Below are 27512 nucleotides of genomic sequence, written 5' to 3'. Positions count from 1 at the left end.
TCCAAAAATCTGATTCTGTGCACTGCTAACAGTTTCAAATTCAAAGAGAAGTCTCGTGCCTTCATTATAAAACTTCTTTCATTCACAAAGATATAATATTATGAATAATCACCATTTAATACGCAAAATGATTGGTACTTGTTCTAAATTCAATTTGCTGGCACATATTTGCGATTGATGTATGGCAAATAATATCAATTATATGATATGTAAATATCAAACAAGATAATAAAATTCAGACCTCGATTCATTTACTTAATTAAAATGTTTGATAGAATTAGTAAATTTCCCATATTATATCCAAATGGCAACTTGACCAAGACCTGGTGACAATGTTGTCATAAAGTAATATCACGCTGATGAAAAGAGACTAACTGGCGACATCATCAGAACACACTATGTTTGATGGTAAGTTTTCTGCTTGTAATGGTTTTAATGGTTACTTAATTATAAATAAGTTCTCAGAGTTTAAAATTGAAAAGAGAAATCAGACACATGACTAAACTTAACCTTTGAGCCAGTAGCAGCGGGAGTCTGTGGAGATTTTCCTGAAAAGAGCCGTCTGGACTCATTCATTATAAGAGGTGTAAAGAATCAGGACAGTGGAATAAAAACACAGAGATTCACGACTCCAGAATCTCCACTAATCTGTTAACCAAGCAGCTCAGGTGGGACGTTTCAGATGAATAAAGACTCTACTCTGTCATTTATTTTATTTGTTAATTTTAAAAAAGTAGAAAATAACTATTTTTGCTGGGTTTCATTTTCGAGGGGTTTCCTGTCAGTGTCCTCAAGGTAAACCTGCCATAAAATGTACTCTGTATGGCTAGTTTTGGTTTTAGTGAAACTTCTTATGCCTGAGGGAAAAAAAGGCACATTTCAGAAATACATGCATCTATTAACTAAATAACTGATGACTAGATCCTTCCAAATCCTGTAAGAAACAAATGCAAGTAAATATCTTTTCCACCATCCAGCCCTAAATTAATTAAAAAGTCATCAATATATTAGCTTCTAATATCAGGGCAGTGGGAGCTCAGTGGTTAAGACAGTGGACCCCTGAGCAGAAGGTCATGAGTTCAAATCCCACCACTATCAAACCTGCCACTGCTGGGCCTTTGAGCAAGGCCCTTAACCTCAACTGCTCAGTTGCATAAAATGTAAGTTGCTCTGGATAAGGGCATCTGCCAAATGCCATAAATGTAAAGGCAGTTTGCAGACAACACACATTTCTTAATAACAAAGAGGTACTTCCACTAGTTAATGATAAAATTGCTACTTTTTCAAAGGCTTCAGGTCTGACCCTAAACTTTTTTTTTGAAAGTGGCTATTCATAATTGTACTTTAAAAGAAATAGAGGGTATTCCAGTAAAAGGGAAGGTTAAGTACCTAGGGGTTATGATTTCCAAGAATTGCACTAATAGAGAACACTCAAACATCAATTCTAAAATTGAAGGAATGAAAAAAATCCTTAAATCGTTGGTTATCTAGAGACTCTTGACTAAAACTGAGGAAATGTCCAAACTTGTATATTTATCTAAAGCCTTGTACAACCCCAATTCTGAAAAAGTTGGGACAGTATGGAAAATGCAAAAAACAAACAAAAAGTCATTTGGAAATTCAGTTCACACGGTACTATACTGAAAACACATTATTAACACGTTTTACTTTGTGAATTTCATTTATTTTTGAAAATATACACTCAATTCAAATCTGATGACTACAACACACTCCAAAAAGTTTTGACAGTCGACTGTTCACCGCTGTGTAACATCACCTTTTCTTTTAATAACTCAAGCGTTTGGACGCTGAGTGAAGACACCAGTTGGTTACGTTAAGCAAACGGAATTTTCCTTATTTCCGCTTCATAATGCGCCACACGTTCTCAATGGGAGACAGGTCAGGACTGCAGCAGACCATGCTAGCAGCTGCACTCTCTGCTTACGCAACCGTGCGCTTGTAATCTGAGCAGAATGTGGTTTGGCGTTGTCCTGCTCAGGATGGCAGCATATGTTGCTCCAAAATGTGTAGATATATTTGTGCATTAATGCTGCCCTCACAGATGTGCAAGTTACCCATGCCGTGGGCTCTGACACACCCCTATACCATGATAGACACTGGCTTTTGGACCTGAAGCTGATAACAGCTTGGATGGTCCTTTTCCTCTTTGGCTCGGAGAACACAAAAACTATTTGAGATCACCCAAGCTCAAAATAAAGATGACACTGTGAAACAAATCAAAGTACACCTACTCACCAGATCAGTTTCGATGACCACCAGGGCGTACTGTATAAGAAGACTATACACAAAAAGATCAAGGAGAAAAATACCAACTAGTAGTACCACTAAACTTGATCCTAAGTTTCCACTAGGGGGCCACCTCGGACGGCTGAAGACCCTGCTACGAGTGCTGGGGCTTTTGATGGAACTCTGCAAAAAGTGGGGATAATACAATAACTCACCACAAGCAACCACCTGCATACCACCCTGACTGAAAGGGTCAACTGAACCCTGAAGGTCATAAATGCTTCATATGTAGGAGACCAACATGATATATGGGACCAGTGAATCCAATTCAGGTTTGCCATCAACACAGCCGAGCATGAGACAACTGGGAGAACGCCCGCAGTCTCATGACAGGCAGATTCCTCAAACGACCACTGGAACAGTTAATACATTGACCCCCCCGATGCCAGACCAAGCTGCCTATCCGGTGGTGGAGAGACAAAAAGAAATGACTAGAAAAAAAACTAGGGTTAAAAAACTAGGGCCAATACATTACATGGTAAGATATGGTAAGGTGTCTGCCGAAGACAATTTTAATGTGGTTCATTTAAAAAGATATGATGGACTCTTACCTTCAATGGCATAGGCTGGGGGTGGGGGGTGAGTCTATGTAGCACTTTGTCCATGTTTATATACTCAGCAAAAAAACCCAACATCCTCTAACATTCAACTGCTCTTATTTCCAGCAAAACATGTGTAAATATTTGCATTAGCATAAAACATTCAACAACTGAGACATAAACTGAAGAAGTTTCACAGATGTTTGAGGAACAAAAATGGAATAATGAGTCCCTGAACAAAGTGGAGCTCGATATCAGAAGTAACAGTCAGTATCTGGTGTCCTCCAGCTGTTTTACGTAATACAGTGCATCTCATCTTAATGGACTGCACCAGATTGGTCAGTTCATGCTGTGAGATGTTCCCCCACTCTTCCACCAAGGCATTTGCAAGTTCTCGATCACGTCTGGGGCACACATGGTTAGTTACATGTAATTTCCCACTGCAAGGACGATCAGCTGGTGTCCTACATTACGGACATTGCAGTTTATTGCTCTGGCCACATCTGCAGTCCTCATTCCTCCCTGCAGCAAGTCTATGGCATGTTCACGCAAGGTGAGAAGGAACCCTAGGTGTCTTTCAGTGTTTTTCAGAGTCAGTAGAAAGGTCTCTTTAGTGTCCTAACTTATTGTAACTATGACCGTAATCACCTACTGCCTGTAAACTGTTCATGTCTTAAGGACTGTTCCACAGGTGCATGTACAATAATTGTTCATGCTTCATTGAACAAACATGAAAAACTTCATTTAAACCCTTTCCAATAAAGATCTGTAAAGATTATTCAGATTTTACAAAATTATCTTTAAAATACAGTCTCCTGAAAAAAGGACGTTTCTTTTTTTGCTGAGTATGTATACCTGCGTGTATAATTATTTTAATTAATAGCACGTTAGCTATTAGCACTGTCTAGTTGGCATCATCCACATTGTGTTTGGCTCCGTGCTCGCGTTATCACAAGACTTTACATGGACTCAGCACCAGTTATAGTTAGTCATCAGGTAACGGTGCGCATGTTTACGGAAGTGAATTTAAACAGGGAGAGAGGCAACAGGAAGAGGGCGCTCAGATGAATGTCCCTTCACATGTTGTGTATTATTGCCACATTCCTCCAGGATTTCACTTCCTTTTTTCTCTCAGAGATTCAGCAGTGGGACTCATTATTCAGACTGAACGTAGGATCCGCTCACATTCGGACCGAGAATGTGTGAGGATAATGCAAAAAAGATTTTATCCATTGTATATATTTCTTAAAAAGGACTTTTTCCACTGCGAGAGAGACTGTTGGTGTGGGTTCGCTGTATATATTTGGTGGTTTGTTTTTGTATAATACATAACAGACTTGATGAATGTTATTTGTGGTTTTTGGTGTGCTTTTTCTATACGCTATATATTTTGTACTACACATAGTGTAAATGACATTTATACAACACACGTACAAAACTGTATTAAATGGCAGGAATACATTCAATGCATGTATTTAAAGGTTTTCAGTTACACACACACACACACACATACATATATATATATATATATATATATATATATATATATCTTAAAGTCAAGCCACCCTTGTTACTATTAAAACAAATTAACAAACAAGGAACATTTTTTTTTATTTAAAAAAGGATTAAATCAATATTACAACTGTGAATCAATCATCTGTGTAGAAATGAATGTTTCACTGTCATGTTACAAAAAACTGAATGAAGCCATGTTGACCAGAAACACACTGAATAAATAGATTAAAAAAGGAGTTAAAAAATAAGCTATAAACAGCTACAACACATGGATGTGTATTTGTGTAATCAGTGTGATGATGTGATGATATCTCTGTGTTGTTTGTAGACGCTGAAGGATTTGACTTTGGATTGTAAAATATGTTATTAAAGCCTGAAATAACTTGTAGCTGAAAGGATTAAAGCAGTGGTTTTCAAAGTGGAGGCCAGGGGGCGCCCGGGGGGCCTCAACAATTTGGTGTGCCCATCCCTCCCACTAGTATGTTTTCTCTTTCTCACTCTCAGACAACCACACACACACAATCAATTCCTAATGTAATGTAATGTAAAGAGGTAAGATGTAATCATTAATTAAAAAAAGGGGGATATATTCAGAAGTCTGTATTTTTAATGTGTTTTAAAGACATCTTGCAAAAGGGGGGCCTCAGTCAAATGTTAATGCCATTTGGGGGGCCTTGCCCTGGAAAAGTTTGGGAACCCCTGGATTAAAGGATGTGATCAGTCACGGTTATTGTTATGGAACTTCTACATCTGAATATAAATGATTCAGCTCCCAAACTGCTGGAAATGTGGGACGGGTTCTAACACTTCACCAAAACTGCTTTATCCTGGAAAATAGGTTTGAGGTGAGACTCCTGTCATACGCCAGTCCTGGTGAGTTTATAATTCTTAATTCTGAAAGATAAACATCAGCAACACACACACACAATGAGATTATATATTACACTATGAATATTATTCAGTATCATGACAATACAGTAAGTATACTGAGTAAAAAGACAGTAAGTAGCAGAGTCAGTAACTCACTGTAGTGTCTCCAGTTTACAGTGTGGATCCTTCAGTAGATCAGAGAGCAGCTTCACTCCTGATTCTCCTGGATTATTACCGTTCAGATCCAGTTCTCTCAGGTGTGATGAGGAGTTTGACCTCAGAGCAGAAGCCAGAGCAGCACAGCCTTCATCTCTAATACTGCAGTTACACATCCTGCAAGAAAGAAAACCTCCTCACACTTAACACACTCAGTTTAAGCTCTGAAAACATCAACTACACAAAATCTTTATATACAGAACATTCACTCTCCATCTCACACACACAGCAATGACAATATATCATATCACTACAATTAAATTAAAGTGCCCCTATTACGTTTTTTCGGATATTACATTTCATGTAGTGTGTAGAGTAATGGAGTTATTGTCTCCCAAAAGAAAGAACCGGTCCTGAACTTCTTGAAAGGAGTCATCAGTAATTCCCACCTTACTTCCTGCTCGAACCTACGTAGGTTTATAATAAATTTGCATAATGCCTGCCTATGGTCTTCATTGGCTGCCCGCGAACAACATCTACTTTTCACAAACGAAATTAAAACTTAACACTGAGAAACATCCTGCTCAAGTTGTGCTTGAGATGGTGGTTCAGGCTGATCAGCTACTTCTTCCAATGTTTAAGGTAAAACCGACACCATCGTTACTGTTCGTATCACTGTGTAAACAAGTGCTGAGGAAGCCTCTGGAGCTGAAATTCAGATATGGTAATAGACATTTCAGCTCTCAGAAAGGAGGGGTTTAGAGAGACCAGATCCTTGATCAAACCATTTCAGACACTGTGAGAAAAGGGGAGATGCTGCAATGTATATTATGAGAAAATTCAAGTGTTTTTGACATTGGATGTATGTAAACCTATCGTAGGAGACCTCCAAAACAAAATTAGGAACCTTTAAATTAGCATAATAAAGGCACTTTAAAATTAAATTAAAATGGGCACAGATGAAAACTGAATGAACATTTATTAAAACACAGCTGTAAATTGAAAAATACCTCAGCCCAGAGAGAGAGAGTGTGTGTGTGTGTGTGTCTGTGTGTGTGTGTGTGTGTGTACCTCAGTATCTCCATTGTACAGTGTGGGTTCTGCAGTCCAGCAGAGAGCAGCTTCATTCCTGAATCTTGCAGTTTATTGTTACTCAGGTTCAGTTCTCTCAGTCTGGAGGAGTTTGAGCTGAGAACCGAGGACAGAACTCGACAGCTTTCCTCTGTCAGATTACACTCATATAGCCTGGAAGAGAAATGATGAAATATCAAAAAACTGATCTCAAACACACAAACACAGTCATAATCCAGCTAAGGTGAACATGTAACAGAAATGTCAGAAATTAGAGGACAGGACACCACATCAGCACATTTACAGGAGCAGGGATGTCTTTCTGCACTCCACAATCTCTCGGCTACAATTTATTATAAGACCATTAGGTCATGTACATAACACACACGTGATAACGAGAAGCCTACAAACAATACACTGATCTGTGTTAAAGTTTCTACAACCAACACTGCAGATATAGTGCATTTTATTACAGAATAAAGAATAATAGAACTTTACACTACCAGATAACAACATGCCAATACTAGTCATACTTTACAGTGAGGTCAATAAGTCCTTGATGTTATCTGTCTTCATGGAGCCGGTACCATGTCCGGCTTTATAACAGATTCTGATACTGTGTCCAGTATGGAATGTAACAAACACAAAAGCTAAAGTAAATCTGATCAACTATTATTAGGTGGCTGCTGTTGTTGATGATAAATAGCAGTTCCCTTTCAAAGGGAACTCAACGGTGCATGAGCTTTATGCTGTGGGAAGCGCCCTCACTAGTGATCGGTATCTGAAGCTTGTATAACATCAAGCCAATTTATAGGCCTGCTGTAATCAGGTGACTTAGCAATTAAGCGTGTCGCATGATATATCAACCTTATTATCTTCAGTGAGATTGCATGTCGGTCGTTTGTGTAATGCTCGCAAAAAGACTCTTCATTTCCTCTCTTTTTAAAAAAAAAGAAAGGAAAATCTCTATACTTTTCTGTCCCGGGGGGGGGGGGGGGGAGGCATTGGGGCGGGGGAGGGTTTTACAGCCGTTATTTCCTGGGAGTATGCAGTCAATTTTAGATCTACATCATCTGAACTGTACTATTCGGACATACAGTTTCAAGATGCTGATGCTCAAACTTATCGTTCCACAGATTCAGTTCGAGGACTGGGTTGTGACAATAGATCTAAAAGACACATATTTCCACATAGAAATATTGCCCTGTCACAGGAAGTTCCTGAGGTTCACGTTTAGAGGCAACGTGTACCAATATTGGGTTCTTCCCAGCAGGCTAGCTTTATCCCTTTGCACCTTCACAAAGTGTATGGATGCCGTTCTGGCTCCCTTGCGACTCCAGGGCATCCGTGTACTAAACTACCTGGATGACTGCTTAATTCTAGCACGACCCAGGGAGCTGGTGATTCAACACTGAGATGCTGTTCTTGCCCACATTAAGAGCTTGGGGCTAAGGTTGAACCTCAAGAAAAGTATGTTTTCTCCAGTGCAGAGGACAAGTTTCCTAGGGGTTATATGGAATTCTACTACAATAAGGGCATTTCTATTCCCAACATGCGTAGGGTCAATCCTATCAACATTGAGCAAGATAAAGCTGGATTTGGGCATCCCCTCCAGTCTCTATGAGAGACTGTTGGGGCTTAGGGCAGCAGCAGCCAACATCGTACCGTTGGGCATATTGCACGTGAGACCGTTTCAGTTGTGGCTGAAAAGTCGGGGGTTTCGTCCGAGGGCGAAACCTCTGAGAGTAATCAGTGTCACGCAACAATGCCTAGGTGCTCTGAGAATTTGGAGGTGTCCCTGGTTTCTAACCTTGGGTCACACTCTAGGGGTGTCTCCTTATCACAAGATGGTAATGACAGATGCCTCCCTTACGGGCAGGGCGCGGTCTTAGACGGCTGTCCAGCTCTCGGTCTTTGGAGCCTATTTCTAGCACTGAAATTCTTTCTTCCTCAATTGAGAGGTCACCATGTGTTTACAGACAACACAGCGGTGATCTCATATATCAACCACCAGAGAGGGTTACGTTCATGCCCCTGTTCAGGCAGGTGCAAATAATTCTTCTCTGGGCAGAGGGAAAGTTCTTGTCTGTGAGTGCAATGAACATTTCAGGCAACCGGAATGTGATGGCAGACATCCTGTTGAGGCAGGGGCTGAGGCCCAGGGGTTGGAGGCTCCATCATTAAGTGGTGAAGTCCATATGGTGGAGGTTCGGCCAAGCGGAAGTGGATGTGTTCACCTCAAGGAGACAACAGACTGCCTGCTGTGGTTCGCCCTCACTTCTCCTGCACCATTGGGGCTGGACCCCATGGTGCACATGTGGCCAAGGTCACATCTATATGCCCCCCCCAATCGCTCCGCTCCCACAAGTTCTAGCAAGAGTTCTCCAAGACCATCTATGTCTGCTTCTAATATCTCCTTATTGGCCAATTCGAATATGGTTCTCAGAGATAACTTCAATGCTTATGTGTGGTGTCAGGTGGCTGAGGCTCATCTGCAGGCCACGCATACCTTCCTGGGACCTTTCTATGGTCCTGGATGGTCTGTCAGGTGCCCCATTTGAGCTCTGAAAGTCAGCCTCTGAGAAGCTTCTGATACTAAAGGTAGCTCTTCTGCTGGCCCTAACATCTCTCAAGTGAGTAGGAGATGTACAAGCTCTCTGTTGCCCCTTCCTGCCTTGATTTTGCCCCTGGATTAGCAAAGGCCTTCCTATAGCCTAGGCCAGATTATATTCCTAAAATGCCTCCGTTGGCTGCCCAGCCAGTAGTGTTGCAAGCTTTCTGCCCTCCTCCATTCCTCACACCAGAACAAGAGAAATTGCACTGACTGGGTCCAGTAAGGGCTCTCTGTACGTATGTCCACTGCTATGGCCAGTTGCGTAAGTCGGAGCAGCTGCTGGTCTGCTTTGGTGGCAACAGCAGAGGTGATGCTGTGTTGAAGCAGCTCATCTCTAATTCGATAGTGGAAGCAATCTCTATCTCTTGTGAGGCGCTCAGTCTCACTGTGCCTCTGGGTATAAGGGCTCATTCCACTAGGGGGGTCACCTCCTCGAAGGCTTTGTCCAAAGGGGTACCATTACAGGATGTATGTGCTATGGCGGGGTGGTCTGTGCTGCACACATTCATTCAATATTACAAACTGGATATACGTTCCACCCCAGGCTAGAGTATCTTGCAGTGATCCTCGGGCTTGGATCTTTTGAACAGGCCATACCCTCAGTATGACGGAATAGGTATTCTCATTCCCACAGCGGAAAGCTCACGCAACATTGACTTCCCATTGAAAGGGAACGTCTGGGTTATGCATGTAACCCTGTTCCCTGATTAGGGAACGAGACATTGCGTAGCTTTGTCATACTGGGGCATGCCTGTGAATTGCATCTTCGCTTCAGATAATAGAGGCTGATGGCATGGTTCACAGGTGCAGTTTTTACATCACACAATGCACTTAATTGCCACGTCACCTGATAATGGCAGGCCTATAAATAGGCTTGATGTTACACAAGCTTCGGATACCGGTCACGTGTGAGGGCGCTTTCCACAGTGTAAAGCTCATGCAACCTTGAGTTCCCTTCTCAGGGAACAGGGTTGCATGGGTAACTCACCCGTTTCTGGATTTGGGAAAGACACTGATGTTTTGAAACAGTTAGATTTTTTTATTCAGTCCCATTAGAAGATAGATAGAAATTTATAAAATTAACAAAACTTAATAAATATATAAATGAATAAATAAATAAATCAACAAATAAATACGTGTTATATTTTGCGAATGAAAAAATGTTTTCTTTTTTTAGCAGCCCTGATTTTTTTTTTTTATACTGTTTTTTCAGGGCATAGCGATAGGGTTCACATGAAAAACCCTCTGGTACAGACCATACCCACTTCCTATTTAAATATGAACATGAAAACAGTTATGAATGCTTTGAGCACTAAACAGATACAGATAATAGCATTGTGTACACCTCTAGCAGAGACAAGATCTAAACAGCTATAATTACAATTCATAAATACAGTTTTTATTTATTCATGATATAGAATTAATCTAGAAAGTAACTGATTCTCACGAACACATTTCAGTGTCTTACAAACATAAAAGCTACATAAAATACACAATCATTTCTGTATGTAATATTTGGTGATAAAGTGATAACCTGACCTCTGTGCGTGTGTGTGTGTGTGTGTGTGTGTGTGTGTGTATATGTGTACCTCAGTATCTCCAGTGTACAGTGTGGATTCTCCAGTCCAGCAGAGAGCATCTTCACTCCTGAATCCTGCAGGTTATTGCCACTCAGGATCAGTTCTCTCAGATTGGAGGAGTTTGAGCTGAGAACTGAGGACAGAACTCTACAGCTTTCCTCTGTCAGATTACACTTACACAGCCTGGAAGAGAAATGATGAAATGTTTGATGTATTTATCTGACTGTGAATTTAGGTGTTTCCATCAGCTGTGAAATAAACTGTCTACCTAAACACAAGGTTCTAAAGTCAGGATAAAAATATCAAATGAACAACTTGTGTATAAACGTGGACTGCTCTTGGACAGATCCATGGGTCTCAGCTCAAATGAGATGATGTATTTAACTTTCTGAAACAAGATAATAACAGAGAGGCCACTCTGAACAAACGTCTGGATTATGCATGTAACCCTGTTCCCTGAGAAGGGAACGAGATGTTGCGTTTAGCATAACAGTATGGGAGTGCCCTTGTGCGCGTGACCGGTATTTGAACCTTGTGTAAAATCATGCCTCTATTTATAGAACTGCCACGATCAGGTGACGTGGCAATTAAGGCGGGCTGTCATGTGCCTTTTACTGAGGAGGGGCTTCCATCTGGCCACTCTACCATACAGGCCTGATTTGTGGAGTGCTGCAGAGATGGTTGTTCTTCTGGAAAGTTCTCCTCCCTCCACAGAAACACACTGGAGCTCTGTCACAGTAACCATCGGGTTTTTGGTCACCTCCCTGACTAAGGCTCTTCTCCCCGATCGTTCAGTTTGGCCGCGCGGCCAGCTCTAGGAAGAGTCCTGGTGGTTCCAAACTTCTTCCATTTACGGATGATGGAGACCACTGTGCTCATTGGGACCTTCAATGCTGCAGAAATGTTTCTGTACCCTTCCCCAGATCTGTGCCTCGATACAATCCTGTCTTGGAGGTCTACAGACAATTCGTTGGACTTCATTGCTTGGTTTGTGCTCTGACATGCATTGTTAACTGTGGGACCTTATATTGACCAGTGTGTGCCTTTCCAAATCATGTCCAATTAACTGAATTTACCACAGGTGGACTCCAATCAAGTTGTAGAAACATCTCAAAGATGATCAGTGGAAACAGGATGCACCTGAGCTCAATTTAGTCATGGCAAAGGCTGTGAATACTTATGTTCATGTGCTTTTTTGTTTTTTATTTTTAATAAATTTGCATAGATTTCAAACAAACTTCTTTCACGTTGTCATTATGGGGTATTGTTTGTAGAATTTTGAGGAAAATAATTGAGTTTAATCCATTTTGGAATAAGGCTGTAACATAACAAAATGTGGAAAAAGTGAAGCACTGTAAATACTTTCTGGATGCATTGTATCTTGCTCAATGTTGATAGGATTGACCCTACACATTTTGGGGATAGAAATGCCCTCATCGTAGTAGAATCCTTATAACTCCAGAAAAGTTGTCCACTGCACTGGAGAAAGCACACTTTTCTGAGGTTCAACCTGAGCCCCAAACTCTTCATGTGGACGAGAACATCATCTTGACGTTGACCCACCAGTTCCCTGGATTGTGCTAGAATTAACCAGTCATCCAGGTAGTTTAGTACACGGATGTCCTGGAGTCACAATGCAGCCAGAATGACATCCATGCACTTTGTGAAGGTGCGAGGGGATAAAGCTAACGATATTTCTATGTGGAAATATGCACCTTTTAGATCTATCGTCACAAACCACTCCTCAAACTGAATCTGTGGAACGATAAGTTTGGGTGTCAGCATCTTGAACCCGTATGTCCGAAGAGTACAGTTCAGATGACGCAGATCTAAAATTGGCCGCATACTCTTATTTTTTGCGACCAGGAAATAACGGCTGTAAAAACCTCCCTCAGGGAACGGGGTGCATGTTCTATGGCCCTTTAGTTCAAGAGGGATCTTACTTTCTGCGCTAATCTCAGTCTCTGGTCTGTGATGACTACTGTGGTGAGCACACCTCTGAACCGGGGGGGGGGGGGGTCTACCTCTAAACTGGACCCGGTAACCCTTTTCTAGACAGAACCCATGGAGCCACATTTGGCAGTAGTTTCAATGTTGCCAGACATTCTCTTAGTGACGTTAACTATACTATAACTATAGCATCAGATTTTCGATGCCCTGTGACAGCTCGCTGACCAGAGAACACTGAAAACTTGGGACAGCCTTGGCTAGGGGAGGCCCTACAGTAGCACTGGGGGATAACTGCCCTAACAACCTCATGTCCCCTGATGTGTCCCTCCACGTCCCCTCAGGACTGCTCTTCTTTGTCTGCTTGGCCTTTATGACCATTCTCAGATCAGGCCTAATAGCAGGCCGCAACTGTGGCCGCCCGGTTTCCCTGGCTGTCTGCAGGGGTTGGTGGGCTGCCATACTCGCCTTCTGTGTTTCCCTCGCACTAGTGCTGGCCCGGGCTCCACTCATGGACTCGACACAACAGGGAAGAAACTGGCTGAATTCTGCCATATATCGAGCTCACTCAGCAGGTCTGCTTGGTAGGCCTGCAACACTGTCATTGTCTGCAGTGACCCACAAGCAAGACTACTACTGCATAGGCCTTGCCCACCAATGCCACGGTGGCCTTACACGGTGGTTTGGATGGCAAAGCTGGCCCCCCTAAATTGTCTGCCGTCGATAGAGAGAGGTAGCTCGCAAGCGCCTCCTCCACCTTCAGCATAGCTAAATAGCCGTTCATTCCCCACAATGGCTGAATAATCCAACATCGTGGGGTCATAAATACGGCTTATGCATGGTTTTCCCCCAGAAGCCTGATATTTTGTCATGCACTTCTGGAAGAAAGGGGAGTTTTCTGTAGTGTGAGGGATTTACTTTCACTGGCAGCATCTTTATATGCTGCTCTCAATTTTTAGTACACAATTCTGGCTCCTCAGGGTCAGAGAGGAATTATTACTGTTATTTTTAGGTGTTTTTTTTTCTGTTTCTTTTTGGCTTTCCATAGTGGAAGGAGTCGCCGCAACGCGAGCTCCAAAATCCAGCGGAGAGCCGGACCCGGAAGACAGAGCAAGAGATAGAGCAATGCTTGTCTCCGGCTCCTCTTCCAGATCCATAAGAGATCCAATGTTTATGTCTAGGCTTAAAACGTATTTGTTTACTCAAGCTTACAATGACTAGACTTTCTGTTACGCTAAGCACAGTCCTAATAATCTTTTCTCTCCCTCTCTCCTTATGTCAAGCTACACAGGACATTATGGAGATACTAGAGATCCAGATCCTTTCTGCTCTCCGGACCTGCCTGATCCATTTCGGATGTCCTACCTCTGGATGGCGCTCTCATCTACTCCAAATCCAGATTACTGGGACGATGGCAGCTTCTAAGGCTAAACAGACTTCATATAAAAGCATAATTAACTTTTTCACACTATCTGTTAATACCCAGATGAGGATGGGTTCCCTTCTGAGTCTGGCTCCTCTCAAGGTTTCTTCCTCTTAACATCTTAGGGAGTTTTTCCTTGCCACCGTCGCCACCGGCTTGCTCAATTGGGATAAATTCGCACTTTTAAAATCTGTATACCGTGTTTATATATTTCTGTAAAGCTGCGTTGAGACAATGTCTATTGTAAAAAGTGCTATACAAATAAAATTTAATTGAATTGAATTGAATGCCCCGGACCTGAGATGGCTAGCTGCCTCGGCAGCGGCCGGCCCAGATCCGCGAGGCTCTGAATCCCAACTCTTCGGCTTCTGAGAAGAGAGCGAGCTGCGAGCAGATATACCTAATGTAGGTGTTATAATGTGCAGCCTCTCGAGGCTCCCATCGCATGCTCTATCCCTAAACACTTCACATGTGTGCATGATGAAACGGGAGCAAGCCGTAGCACACTTCCTGAATTCTCTCACTTATATTTTTCTCTTTCACTCATTCCTTTTTTTCCCCCTTCTCTTTTTTTAAAGGGATAGAAAAGTTCTGAGATTTTGAGAAAAGATAGAGAGGAAATGAAGCGTCTTTTGTTTCTTTACACAAACAACCGACATGCAGTCTCACTGAAGATAATAAGGCTGATGGCGTGGTTCACAGGTGCCATATTTATATCATGCGCCGCGCTTAATTGCTACGTCACCTGATCATGGCAGGCCTATAAATAGAGGCATGATTTTACACAAGCTTCAGATACCAGTCACGCACGCAAGGGCACTCCCATACTGTTATGCTAAACACAACATTGAGTTCCCTTTGAAAGGGAACATATCTATCTATATCATATCCATATAACAGTGTGTTCAGCGGCTCTGGGGAAAGTTCTACTGGAGAACATTTACACATTTACTTTTCATTACAAACATTTTCTGGAATATGTTTGCTCCCATAGAACTATAGAAACATGTTTATAAATGGTACCAGCTCCATGAGGACAAATAACATCAGAAAAATTTACTTATTGACCTCACTGTAAAGTACGACTAGTATTGGCATGTTAGTAAAATAAACGTGTGTAATGTACACTGATCTACACGCTGTAGAAATAAATGTACATTGTTCTGAGGTGAGAAATTATGTAGATATTTCATCATTAACACACAGTTGAATTTCACAGATAATGTAAAACAGTTGGTGTTCATTGTTCTTTGGATCTTTTGGACACACACACAACAAACAAACAAAGATCAACACCAGAAACAATGCTAATCCACACCATATAAAAATACACACTTTAAGAACGAATTTATTCATAAACTGTGTGTAGGAGCATTTACACAGGAAATGTTTAAATTGTAAATTTAAAATGTAATGTTGTGGAACATCTACAGGATGTTCACAGAAAAGGTTGATGATGTGTTGGGTCAGAATTAAATGGGTGTGGCCACTCAGCATAAGAGCTAGCTCTTTATGCATAGCTGATTTATCTGCTCTTTATTCTGACCCTCAACCCAGTGCTTCTCCACCAACACCTCACTGTCCTCTACTTTCACTTGTTAATTTACAGATAAAACAAAAAAAAAAAAGATAGATCTTCAAATTGTATAAGATACATAGGATTAAATTGTACAAGTGTCTGTGAGTTACTGCGATTTTATATATGGATTATGCTGTCAAATTTACACCACTTACAGTATTTATTTCAATTACAAACTTTTTATCTTTTGTGATACTCAGTTTCAGATTAATAGCATTAATTAAAGAAATATTAAATAGGAAACAAATAATTTAAAGAGCATGCCAACACAAATTCATGAAGTAAGACATGAATTGTCACGTTTCAAACAGAGAGAAGTGACTGATTGTAGCATGAGAGGCTGAAGAGCACATCAGTGTAAGAGATTCCTGACCAACAGTCACTGAGACACTTTAAACTATTTAAACACAGTAGTTTCTCTGTGTGATGCTCGGTGTCCATGATCACCTGGGTACAGTCTAGATCTCTTTTTCTCGCCTTTCATGATAATAAATACTTAATGTGTGTGTGTGTGTGTGTGTGTGTGTGTGTGTGTGTGTGTGTGTGCGCGCGTGTGTGTATGTGTACCTCAGTGTCTCCAGTGTACAGTGTGGATTCTCCAGTCCATCACAGAGTAGCTTTACTCCTGAATCCTGCAGTTTATTTCCACTCAGGTTCAGTTCTCTCAGATTGGAGGAGTTTGAGCTGAAAACTGAGGACAGACCTCTACAGCTTTCCTCTGTCAGATTACAGTCCCACATACTGGAAGAGAAATGATGAAATATCAGAAAACTGATCTCAAACACACAAACACAGTCATAATACAATTAAAGTTTAACACATAACAGAAATGTCAGTGTGTTTCTCTCACACAAAGATATCAGAGAACAGGACACCACATCAGCACATTTACAGGAGCAGGGACGTCCTTCTGCGCTACACAATCTCCCAGCTACAATTTATTATAAGACTAATAAGAATAATCATTATTCTCTCTCACATGCCATTCAGTGCAGACATAGTGTGTTAGTGTAAAAAGTGAAACAATCTTCTGTAACAGTACCAGAGCTTTGTTAAAAGATTATTAGACTAACCATTAACGAGCATTAATCCAATCAGTGCAGTTTAGTGTTAAATTAAAATAACAAACCATGCAGTAATACATTTATAATTAAAAAAATACTCACAAAGCTTTCCTGGAGACTTTGACCACTGGCAGTAGCCTCAGAAGACATTCATCTGATGGGTCATATTTATTCAAATCAAACACATCCAGGTCCTGATCTGAGTTCAATAACACAAACACCAGAGCTGACCACTGAGCAGGAGAGAGTCTGATTCCACTGAGACGATTGTTACCTCCTCTGTTCAGGTAAGTTTGTACTTCCTGCACTAGAGAATGATCATTCAGTTCATTCAGACAGTGGAAAAGATTGATGGATTTCTCTGGAGATGGATTCTCCCTGATCTTCTCCTTGATGTACTTGACTGTTTCCTGTTTGCTGTGAGAGCTCCTTCCTGTCTGTGGCATTAAGTCTCGTAAGAGAGTCTGACTGGACTCCAGTGAGAGACCCAGAAGGAAGCGGAGGAACAGGTCCAGGTGTCCATTCTCACACTGTAAGGCCTTGTTCACTGCACTCCTGAGGAGATCAGACATGTCTGACTTGCTGAAGAAATTAAAACGTCCTGTGCTTTGTTCCACTAACACATTTGTCTTTCTAAAAATAAAGGAGAGAAATGTGTATAAAGCAGCCAGAAACTCCTGAACACTCAGATGTACAAAGCTGAACACCTTCCCCAGGTGAAGCCCAAACTCCTCTCTGAAGATTTGGGTACACACTCCTGAGTACACTGACGCTTCTCGCACATCAATGCCACACTCTCTCAGGTCTCCCTCATAGAAGATCAGGTTGCCTTTCTCCAGCTGTTGGAAAGCCAGTTTTCCCAGTGTCAGGATACTCTCTCTGGTCTGCTGAGGATCAGGGTCACATTTCTGATGGTACTTTTGGTCCTTGTGTTTGATCTGAAAGATCAGGAAGTGTGTGAACATTTGAGTCAGTGTCTTGGGGATCGCGCCACACTCTGCTTCACCCAACATCCTCTCTAGAACAGTGGCTGAGATCCAGCAGAAGACTGGGATGTGGCACATGATGTAGAGACTTCTTGAAGACTTCATGTGTGAGATGATTTTATTGGCCAGGCTCTGATCACTGATCCTCTTCCTGAAGTACTCCTCTTTCTGAGGATCACTGAACCCTTGTACCTCTGTTACCAGGTCTACACACTCAGGTGGGATCTGATTGGCTGCTCCTGGTCGAGAGGTTATCCAGAGGAGAGCAGAGGGAAGCAGATTCCCCTTGATGAGGTTTGTCAGCAGCACATCCACTGAGGCTGACTCTGTCACATCACACAGTCTCTCATTCTTCTGGAAATTTAGAGGAAGTCGACACTCATCCAAACCATCAAAGATCAACAACACTTTGTAGGAGTCACAGTCTATTACTTCTAGTTTTCTTATTTCTGGGAAAAAGTGATGAAGAAGATCCATCAGACTGAGATTTGTCTGCTTCATCAGATTCAGCTCTCGAAAGGGAAGTGGAAACATGAAGGTGACGTCCTGATTTGCTTTTCCTTCAGCCCAGTCCAGAATAAACTTCTGCACAGAGACTGTTTTTCCAATTCCAGCAACTCCTTTAGTCAGAACACTTCTGATGGACTTGTCTTTGAAGAGGTCATTACATTTGATGGGTGTCTCCTGTGTTGCTGGTCTCCTGGACGCTGTCTCAATCTGTCTCACCTCATGTTCATTATTGACGTCTCCACTCCAATCCTCTGTGATGTAGAGCTCTGTGTAGATCTCATTCAGAAATGCTGAGCTTCCATGCTGTGAGATTCCTTCATTAATACTTTTAAACTTCTCTCTCAGGTTGCATTTCAGCTTTGGCTGGTACACAGACATCAGAGACTCTAATAAACAAAGTAATAACATGTTTTAATGCAAAATCACTGAGCTCAATATAAAATGTTAGATTCTTTCAAATGCTGCTGTTCTTTCCTGATTCATATACTAAATATTACTGAAGGAACAGGACCATTGTACAGAGTAACCACAAGCTGGACCACGAACAGAACAGAAAAGCAGCAGATGTACATGATACTAAAATCAAACTTCAAACTGAAAGTGTTCCTTTCTAAAACTATTTCCTCTCTCTAAAGTGAACCTGATGGAATAAAGCCATGACTCAGAGCTCTTACTGTTCTGCAGTGTGTTAGCGAGATCTGTGTGGTTCATGTTCTTCAGGACGTGCAGTGTGATCTTCAGCACTCCCTCTCTGACACTGTGCAGATCTGCCTCATCCTCCACCTCCCTCTCAGTGCATGCTGGGTAATCTGGACTCAGGAGCTTCCTAAACCTCTTCAGCTCATTCTTTATCAGAGTGATGACTTTGTGTTCCAGCTCCTGGTTAGAAACACACAGTTACCCATAATGCTGCTGTGCATCAATAAATCTGTAAATTGCCATTATCTTAAATAAAAAACCTGAGACCTACTCACACACAAGATACATACATTAAAAAGACACACACCTTGAATATGCACTTCAACTGATTTCTGCTGATGTTTGAGTTCTTCTTTTGTGGTCTGTGAACAACCAAAACACAATGTAATATAGACTATATATATATTCACAGCTAATAAAATATTTATATTGTCATTAATGTCCCAGGTGTAAATGTTGTTGTGTCGCACCATAGACCCTCTAGCTCAAGGACTGCAGGCTGAACTGAACTCTTAAAGCAGTTTTCCTCACTGCCAGTCCGAGAGCTGCAGCACTGCACACTTTAGTGTTTTACTGCTTCAACACCTGATAAAGCTCATGCAGGACTTCATAATGAGACCAGTGAGTTTGATCAGGTGGAACACTGCTGTAAAACACCTCACTGTACTGACCTCACATCAGTAGAATTGGCTCTGTCTCTGAAGACAACTGGCTTTTCCATTGACCAGTTGCTCTTCATGGACACACAGCTGGGTTCTGGTGAGTCTGATCTCTTTCCTGCAATCATTCTAGAATTAAACAGAAATATCAGCAATAATTAATACTCTGCTGTCTCAGCACTGTTACACAATGTGTCCATCATTAAACACCAATAATTCCATCTTTTTAATTCAGCTACAGTCTGCACACTTATTCAACCAGGAGACACGCCTCATACCTCAGGAATTACACTGATGTCAGGAGTCCCAATCACAGATAACTGACTCAGCTGGGTCTTAAAGCCTGAGCCACTGCTCCACTTAAAGCCACTGACTCAAAGCTATGCTGCTCATATGCTACACATTACACAGTCCTTTTCATTCTTCTCTCAGTTAATAATTTCTCTAAACTGTTCTTAGATCTGTGGAAAACATTTAAGACACAGGAAAACACAAGGGTAACAGAGTATGTAGTTTATTGAGAATCACCATCATACACATCATATCACAGAACAATTAGTAGGTGATAGGTAATATGGTGGTGTCTTTGTAGCAAAGCTACTGTCATCAACAGTGGAAAGAATAAATGGGCCCTCCACAGAGGTCATGGGAGACAGATGAGCCTCAGTTTGAGTAGAAACATGGGCATAGGTCACCGATTGAATGATACAATAAGCGGGAGGATGAGGAAACCCTGGGGGTACAGGTGAAGAGCAGAGCTGTAACATCCACTGCCAAATGTGCCAGCTGATGACGCAGATATTCACCCAGAGAGATGTAGCAGCCGAGAGAGAGAAGGTCCAGCTGAATGAGAGTGTTGGTCAGCTGGACAGAGATCAGAGAGAAAGCAATGAGATAAAACAGTAGTGGTAAAACTTAAACATATCCACATATACATGTACAAGCACATGCAAAGAATGTAACAATCCACAGAAGTTCTTCCAGACTGTAACTGTGAGAAACTTTATATGCACAGAGCACTTTTCCTGAGGTAGAGACTGTCTTGAATGCAGAAGGACACTGTGATGGACTTTGGATTGGCCTGAGGCAGGGGGACTCCGGAAGGTTAAGGCCTTCTTCCACCGCAGTCTGAAGATGAGCCATGCCAGAAGCCTGCAGTACAGCAACAGAAGTACAAACAAGTGGAATTTTCCTTGTGACTTCTGTGCTGAGAATGCAATACTGTGAGGAGCACTGTTGTGTGAAGGAAACACGTGCACGTTGTGTCACTGACTTTTCAATGATAGTGGGGGTGTGGCACTGTGCATCGATTTGGAGAGCACCAGACTTCAATTGGTCAGCTTTGACTATTCCACTCAGCAGCTCTGCCCTCTGTATGTAGACCTGTGCATTCAGACTCTTTGTGGTGATTGTTTTCACTAGCTGGAGGAGGTTGTTGGAGTCCTCACTGCAAACAATATTTCCAAAAGTGACACCATCACAGAAAGCACAACATAAGCATTGACAAAAAGCATGAAATGCACATGTGTTCAGCACAGAGATTCTTGATTTCCTGAGATTAACAGGCTGTATTTCCATTTTTCAATAGTTCCACTTTCCGTCTTTCCCCCCCTCACGGATGGATCTGCATGGAGCCATTCAGGACAAGGAGAGAAGTATGACTTCCTCTTCCTCTTTTTGGGTGGAACCGCTAGGCCTCTCCAGTTTTCAACAGCGTCTTCATCTGTTGGATTAGTGTTTGTGACAGCGTCAGTCTTCCCAGAACAGGAAGCATCCATTTCTGCTTTTCCGTCTACACTGCAAGTTGTGGTGGGTAGTGGATTGGCTCCCGTGATGATCACTGTTGCGACAGCTGCATCTTCTTCACCTTTTTGTTTTGCAGAAAAAATTCTCGTATTGCCCTCAATGAAGGACAGATGTCGAGCAATGAATCGATCCACCCGAATAGGCAAGTTTTCATGCTTGAAGAGCCCACGTTTGATGTTTTTGAACTCTGCTTCAACATTGGCTGAACTTGCGCTGTTGTTGGTGCTTCGGAAGTGAGGGACCATTACCCCTGTCCAAAGTGGTAAGTAACTTGCAAGCCAGATTATATTGGGAATAATCTCAGGGAGGAAGTGCATATTATCATGATCACCATTAGCCATGGCAAGTGACCTGCTCTCCTCAAATATGTCTGTCACTCACTGCTGTAGGTCTGTCTGTGTTTGGTCAAATGGATCCACTTCTTCCAGGTCCTTACCCTCTACATGTGGAATGATTACACACTCTATTGCAATTCGGGCTTTCAGGTATTTCTTGTATCTTTCTGATATAAGGGGGGCTCCAGAGCTGTCATTTCCCTCTGCTTCGCTGAGAGCCACAACAGTAATACTGCGTAGTAGCTCTCTTGCATTGTCCATCGATTGTGACTTGAGAAGCTGTGCCGTTGACCTCACAAAGAAATCGTTAATACGATGTGTTTTTTTTCAAGCAGTCCCACTGGCAGATCATCTTGATGTAGTGTGCAACATCAACCCGAACAAAACAAGGTGGCACTTTTGCTGACACTTTACCAAGTAAGACACCACAACATTCATTGATGTAGGTCTTCAGATCAGGATGAGGAGTAAAAGCCTTGACCAGAGCTCCAAGCAAAACCAGAGAAAAGTCACTCACAACCTCTTTTGGAATTGGTGCACCTGCACGTATCCATTCTGTCAGCCAATGTGTTACTGCATTAACATTGTGTCTCTCTGACAGCATTTGCTCCACTGGGACACTTGAACTCTCATCCCCTGCCAGAACACCCTGATATAAGAAGATATGGTCAAACATGCCATTTGGTCTCTGTAGTTTCCTCACCATTGAGCCAGTTGCATCCAAACTCACAGTGGGGTTAGTAGACTTCTTTGATAATGTCTTGTACATAAACATTTGTGTTTGACTCCAGTAGTGACAGAAGAACTTGTCCAGTCCAATGTCTTTAATGCTACCACTGTGAGGTGACAAAATATGATCCTTTTCACCTAATTCTAAGTCATTTCTCTCTTGCTTTGCTTTGCGCAGGGTGGCCAAATTAGGAAGATGGCTTGGCTCAGGATCTCCAAAATCCATCAGCTTTGTTGCCTCTGATGCCCTCCATACACAGGGTTCCATTCTACCCTCACACAGTTCTTTGGCTATCTGCACACGCAAGTTACCAGACATCACACGCTTGGAACAGCCAGTGTGCAGGGAGTCATCAGTATTTTTAATTAAACACTTGAGCACCTCGGTTCTCAGCCACATTTTATGTGAATCTGGCCATGACATTCCTTACAGTTGCCTCTGATTTCTATGTATTTCTCTGTGGCTGATGGATAGACCTTGGCTCTTTTAAAGACAAATGTGCAGGGGCTTTCACGTCTTCCCAAATGTAATGATTTACCACATGCGTCAAGATGTCAGGCTTCAAAATTGTGTATTCCCTTTTTTGTGTTTTAGAGCACTTGTTTTTGTATTGAACTGTTTCAGGCATAAATTCAATCCATTTCTGAAATGGAACTTGAAGATCAAAAGTCCAGCAAACTTTTGGTCTTGGGGAAAGGGACCCTGGCTCAAAATCAGTGTCATCACTAGTGCCACTTGTTTCATGATCACTTTGATAAATAAACCCTAAAGCAGTCCAGATGTTGTGTCTGTTCAATTTAACAGAAGTATATAGAGCCTTTGCAGTGATCTTGTTTTCTAGCTGCTCACTAAGCTCTGTCCAGATGCTCTGATTAGGAGTAACTATGTTACCATTTTGGACTATGGCCTCTTTTGATGATCAGAGGACTGTGAAAATGGAATCCCTGTCGATTGCTGCTTTCTTGGGCATCTGGCATAAGCAAAACATAATTACCCACTGAAATAATCCTTACGCAAAAAAGTCATGTACAGTACATACTTGTTTTCATGTATTTTTTTTCCAGTTTCATTTTTATTGAACATTTCTGCTGTACATTTCTGCTGAACATTTCTGCTGAACTAACTAAAAAACCATGGAGATCAGGGCAGAAGAAAAACATATGGCCAAGATGGCAGGGAGACCCATGGCATTTATCACACTTGTCCTCTACGTCCGGATACATCACAGAAAGTCTCGACTTGGACAGATGGACTCTGTTTAAAACTTTGAACTGTATAAGTCCAAGACGAGCACAAGAAGTGGTAGACTGTACCCTCCCTATAGCATGTTCCCAACACTACTAACTCCGTTTCCCACGCCTTCCTAATTTTGTTACTCGACTCACTACCTAGCACCAGAATAAAATCATAAATCCTAGAAATCATTCCTCTCTGATGCGGATTGTTTGAAAACAAGCTTTCCCAAGCCTGTTCAGGAGGCGCAGAGGGGAAATTAGGAAAACATCTAGAAACGAAATTCCGAATTTGAAAATACCGAGAAAAAAAAAAGCGTCACAGGAAGATCATAAGTGGATGCCAGATTGGCAAAGCTATCAAACACACCATAGGCATACAGATTTCTAATTTGTTTAATACCCTTGTCATACCATACTGAAAATGTGGAGTCCAAACACGATGGAGGAAATAGATGGTTGTTGACTAAAGGACCCAAAGAGGATGCACCTACAAATTTAAAGCGCCGTCTAAATTGATACCAAGTCATAAGTGTGTTGAGGACAACTAGATTATCAGTATATAGGGAGAGTTTTGTAGGGAAAGAGGAGTAAAGCAAAGCAGGTAAAGAGGATTCCCTACAAGAAGATAGTTCCAATTTAGATCCAGGAGATTTAACCCAGTAGCAAAGTTTATGAATGTGCGCAGCCCAGTAATAGAATTGAAAATTGGGTAATGCAAGTCCTCCACTAAGTCTACATTTCTACAATAATTTACTAACCCTTGGTGGCTTCCCTCCCCAAATAAATGTACTAATTATCTTATCCAATGAATCGAAGAATGATTCTGGCAGAAAAAGAGGCACTTGCTGGAGCAAGAAAAGAAACTTCAGTAATATATTCATTTTGATGACATTGATCCTGCCAATTAGAGAAAGGGGTAAGATACCCCAACTCTGAATGTTGATTTAACCATTGAGATAAGGAAAGTGAAGTTAGCTGATGAAAGATTAGATAAAGAACGTGTCACGTTGATACCTAGGTATTTAAAACCTGACTGACTAAATCGAAACGGTAGATCTGACTGTTGGAGAGAAAATGCTGCAGTATTGACAGGAAAACAGTCGCTTTTATCTAAATTTAATTTATAACCAGAGACGACACCGAAAGACTCCAGAACACCCAAGACAGCTGGCAATAGGATCGGTTACATACAATAACAAATCATCAGCATATAGCGACAATTTGTATTCTACCCCGTATCGAACTATTCCTTTAAACAAGGGAGAAGATTTTGTTTTCATGTATTACTGTATTTGCCAGAATACAAGGAAAATATAATATAGTAATAATATATAAGGATATTATATCTTATATTAGGACCAATAGGGTAATGTTGACCCCTAGATGCACAATGTATTCAAAAAACTAACATGGATACCATGTGCAGCTGTAAATAGCATTTCATAGCTACATTAGCCATACTACTATTAGCAATGAGTTTTCTGTTCAATAAACACTGACAATCTTAGCTCTCTTGAATGGTGTACCATTATGATTGAAGTTAAATAATAATATTGTAATTGACAGTGTTAAAACATTGAACTTACACTGGCCAGAATTTTGATTTAGTAACTATATCTACTTTTCCTGTACTAATTTAATACCAATTTCCACAAGAGCACCTTGAACAGCAGTGTTACTTACACCTAGTGGTGGCAGTGAAATGTAGCTGATGATACTCCTTGTAAATAAATGAAAAGTTCAATCATTGTTTACTGAACAAATGATGATATGATTTGTCTTGAAAAAGTCTTGAAAAAGCAATTCGACCCTGAAAGGGTGCTTACACCGAAGAGATTTGCACCTATAATTCAATGTCTAATATTTCATAAACGGAAGCAGCATAAACGAAACTTTTAGTGGCACAAACAGCACAAACGAAGCACAAACGAAGCACAAACGAAGCACAAACGATTATGACTATTTGGGGTGAATTTGGAGCATGTGGGGGGTGCTGAGTGACCCCAGAATGACCTATAAATATTCTTTTAATATCTCCAAATCCGAAGCAGCACAAACAAAAATTTTTACGGCACAAACCAGCACAAACGATTGAAACTTTTGACGATGTTTTGCATTGGGTGAGGGGCCAATTTCACACAGATGTATTACAGACATGTACACACCTTAATCACACTATTAACGTTGTGGGGGAGTTTTCACTGCATTGTGCGACAGGACACATTCACACATGGCAGTGCTCAACCGTTTTACGGCAAACAAGAGAGCACGGCTACATCCAAAACTGCGTACTTACCTACTACATAGTAGGCGAAATACAGTGAAATACAGCACAATACACTGCCTCTTTAAAAACATTAACTGCGGTTATAATTATACATATCTGGTAGAACTGCAAAGCACTACATGTGGTCTATACAGTAAGGGTGCCATCTTTTTGCTGGCATGCTCACAACGGAGAAATGTTGTCCTTTATGTACAAGTGGAGATATTCCTGGTCAAACTGGGGTCAATTTCATATGACCCCACTAACCTGTGAAACATGGCACATTTTACTAACTTTTAAAATGGTTAAATGTGATCATTTAATGATATCGAACATTCATCAATATAATGTTTTTAAAAAAAAAAAAACGGTCTGGCAAAAAAAAGACTGCTCTAGCAATGTCTGAAAATTAAAGTAAATATCCTAATTCAAATAAGGTGCACAAACAATACATTTAAAGAAATGTTCATTAAAGGTTCTGCAAAGAAACACTGTTATTTGACAGATTTCTCCTGAATTATTAGACAGAGAGGGACAGGTAGGGGATCAGCTTTACATCCCGCCCCTCTACCTTTCCCATTGGCCTGACAAGATGGTAAGAACCAATGAACGTGGACTATCTCGTGCCCTATGAGTTAGGTTGTGCGCAAACCACGCCAGTCTTCTGTGTAAACAAACTATCTGAATTTCAATTAACTTTATCAACATAACGCCAAATATTTGTTTCCCCGCCTATTTAATCCACTATGAACATATTTATTTGTCTAAAATTAAAAGAGAAATGAAGGACGTGAACACAAAACATAACGTTAGGTTAAGATTGTTACAGAAAAGAACAGGGAAAATGTTTTCTTACCTGATATCGCTAATATTTTTTGCAGGATATAAATTCACTTAGGTGACCAGACAGATCCTCTGTGTTCATATTCCAGTGTTTTTGGTTCTCCGTAAACATCCTACAACCCAAATGTGCTCAAAAATAAGACTTTAGCAGGCAGATGGAAAGTAAACCATGTATAACTGTCATTACACGTGTACCGACCGACTGTTTTCCATATTTCTCACATATTCAGCGATTAATGGCAATAACTCCGAAACGACTTGCCCAAAAATTCTACACACTATTACCGCTACAAGGACAAAGCTAATAATGTTTCACAAGCTTCCTTTCCATTATTTTCGCTAGATATAATGAGCACTGGTCCGCAAAAGCCATCGCACTGTGAGTTACACCGGGAAGGCGGAGCCGAAAGTAAGGGACCGTGGGGAAAGTGCAAGGTTTCTTCGTTTTTGCTGTAATTCGTGGGTGGTGTTTTGGTAATAGCTTTTATGTTTCGTTAAAGGGCGTATAGGCATGGAACCAGTGTGATTCAGTAGAGGACAGTGGACATCTTTCACAACCTCTCTTTTACTTGTACAACTAAATGGCACATGTTTTGCTAATATCAGTTAATTTATAGTAATAACAGTTTAAATGATTAAATTAAAAGTTGACACCCGTACGGTTGTGCATTGTCTGTATTATAGTCTGAATAATATTGTAATGTGTATAAAATCTAGATAAAGGGCTGTATATCAGCATGGCTAGGGTTGTATGTCACATTTTGTTTCAATACGTGGT

At 41.2% G+C, this 27512-nt stretch overlaps 1 protein-coding gene across 1 annotated transcript; it reads right to left on the bottom strand.

Moving 5' to 3' along the window:
- Positions 1-4431: 4431 nt before the first annotated feature.
- LOC128613654 (NACHT, LRR and PYD domains-containing protein 3-like) lies at positions 4432-27512 on the bottom strand. The gene is made up of 10 exons (XM_053634659.1): positions 26748-27512; positions 19532-19648; positions 19168-19222; positions 18836-19040; positions 16768-18547; positions 16169-16342; positions 10662-10835; positions 6459-6632; positions 5388-5564; positions 4432-5255 (listed from the first exon to the last, which is right to left on the bottom strand). Exons 2-10 carry the CDS (start codon positions 19645-19647, stop codon positions 5219-5221), a joined length of 2892 nt encoding a protein of 963 aa, XP_053490634.1. The 5' UTR covers position 19648; positions 26748-27512; the 3' UTR covers positions 4432-5218.

This window comes from Ictalurus furcatus, chromosome 10, assembly GCF_023375685.1.
Source record: "Ictalurus furcatus strain D&B chromosome 10, Billie_1.0, whole genome shotgun sequence".
In the NCBI taxonomy this organism is placed as follows: domain Eukaryota; kingdom Metazoa; phylum Chordata; class Actinopteri; order Siluriformes; family Ictaluridae; genus Ictalurus; species Ictalurus furcatus.
This window is presented reverse-complemented; position numbering and strand designations above follow the sequence as displayed.

Excerpts from the sequence above, each read along its gene's own strand:
- LOC128613654 (XM_053634659.1), bottom strand. The coding sequence starts at position 19,647 with ATGATTGCAGGAAAGAGATCAGACTCACCAGAACCCAGCTGTGTGTCC. Across the intron at positions 6,633-10,661 it reads TGTACACTGGAGATACTGAG|GCTATATGAGTGTAATCTGA; the intron begins GTACACATATAC and ends TTTCTCTTCCAG. Across the intron at positions 5,565-6,458 it reads TGTACAATGGAGATACTGAG|GATGTGTAACTGCAGTATTA; the intron begins GTACACACACAC and ends TCTTTCTTGCAG.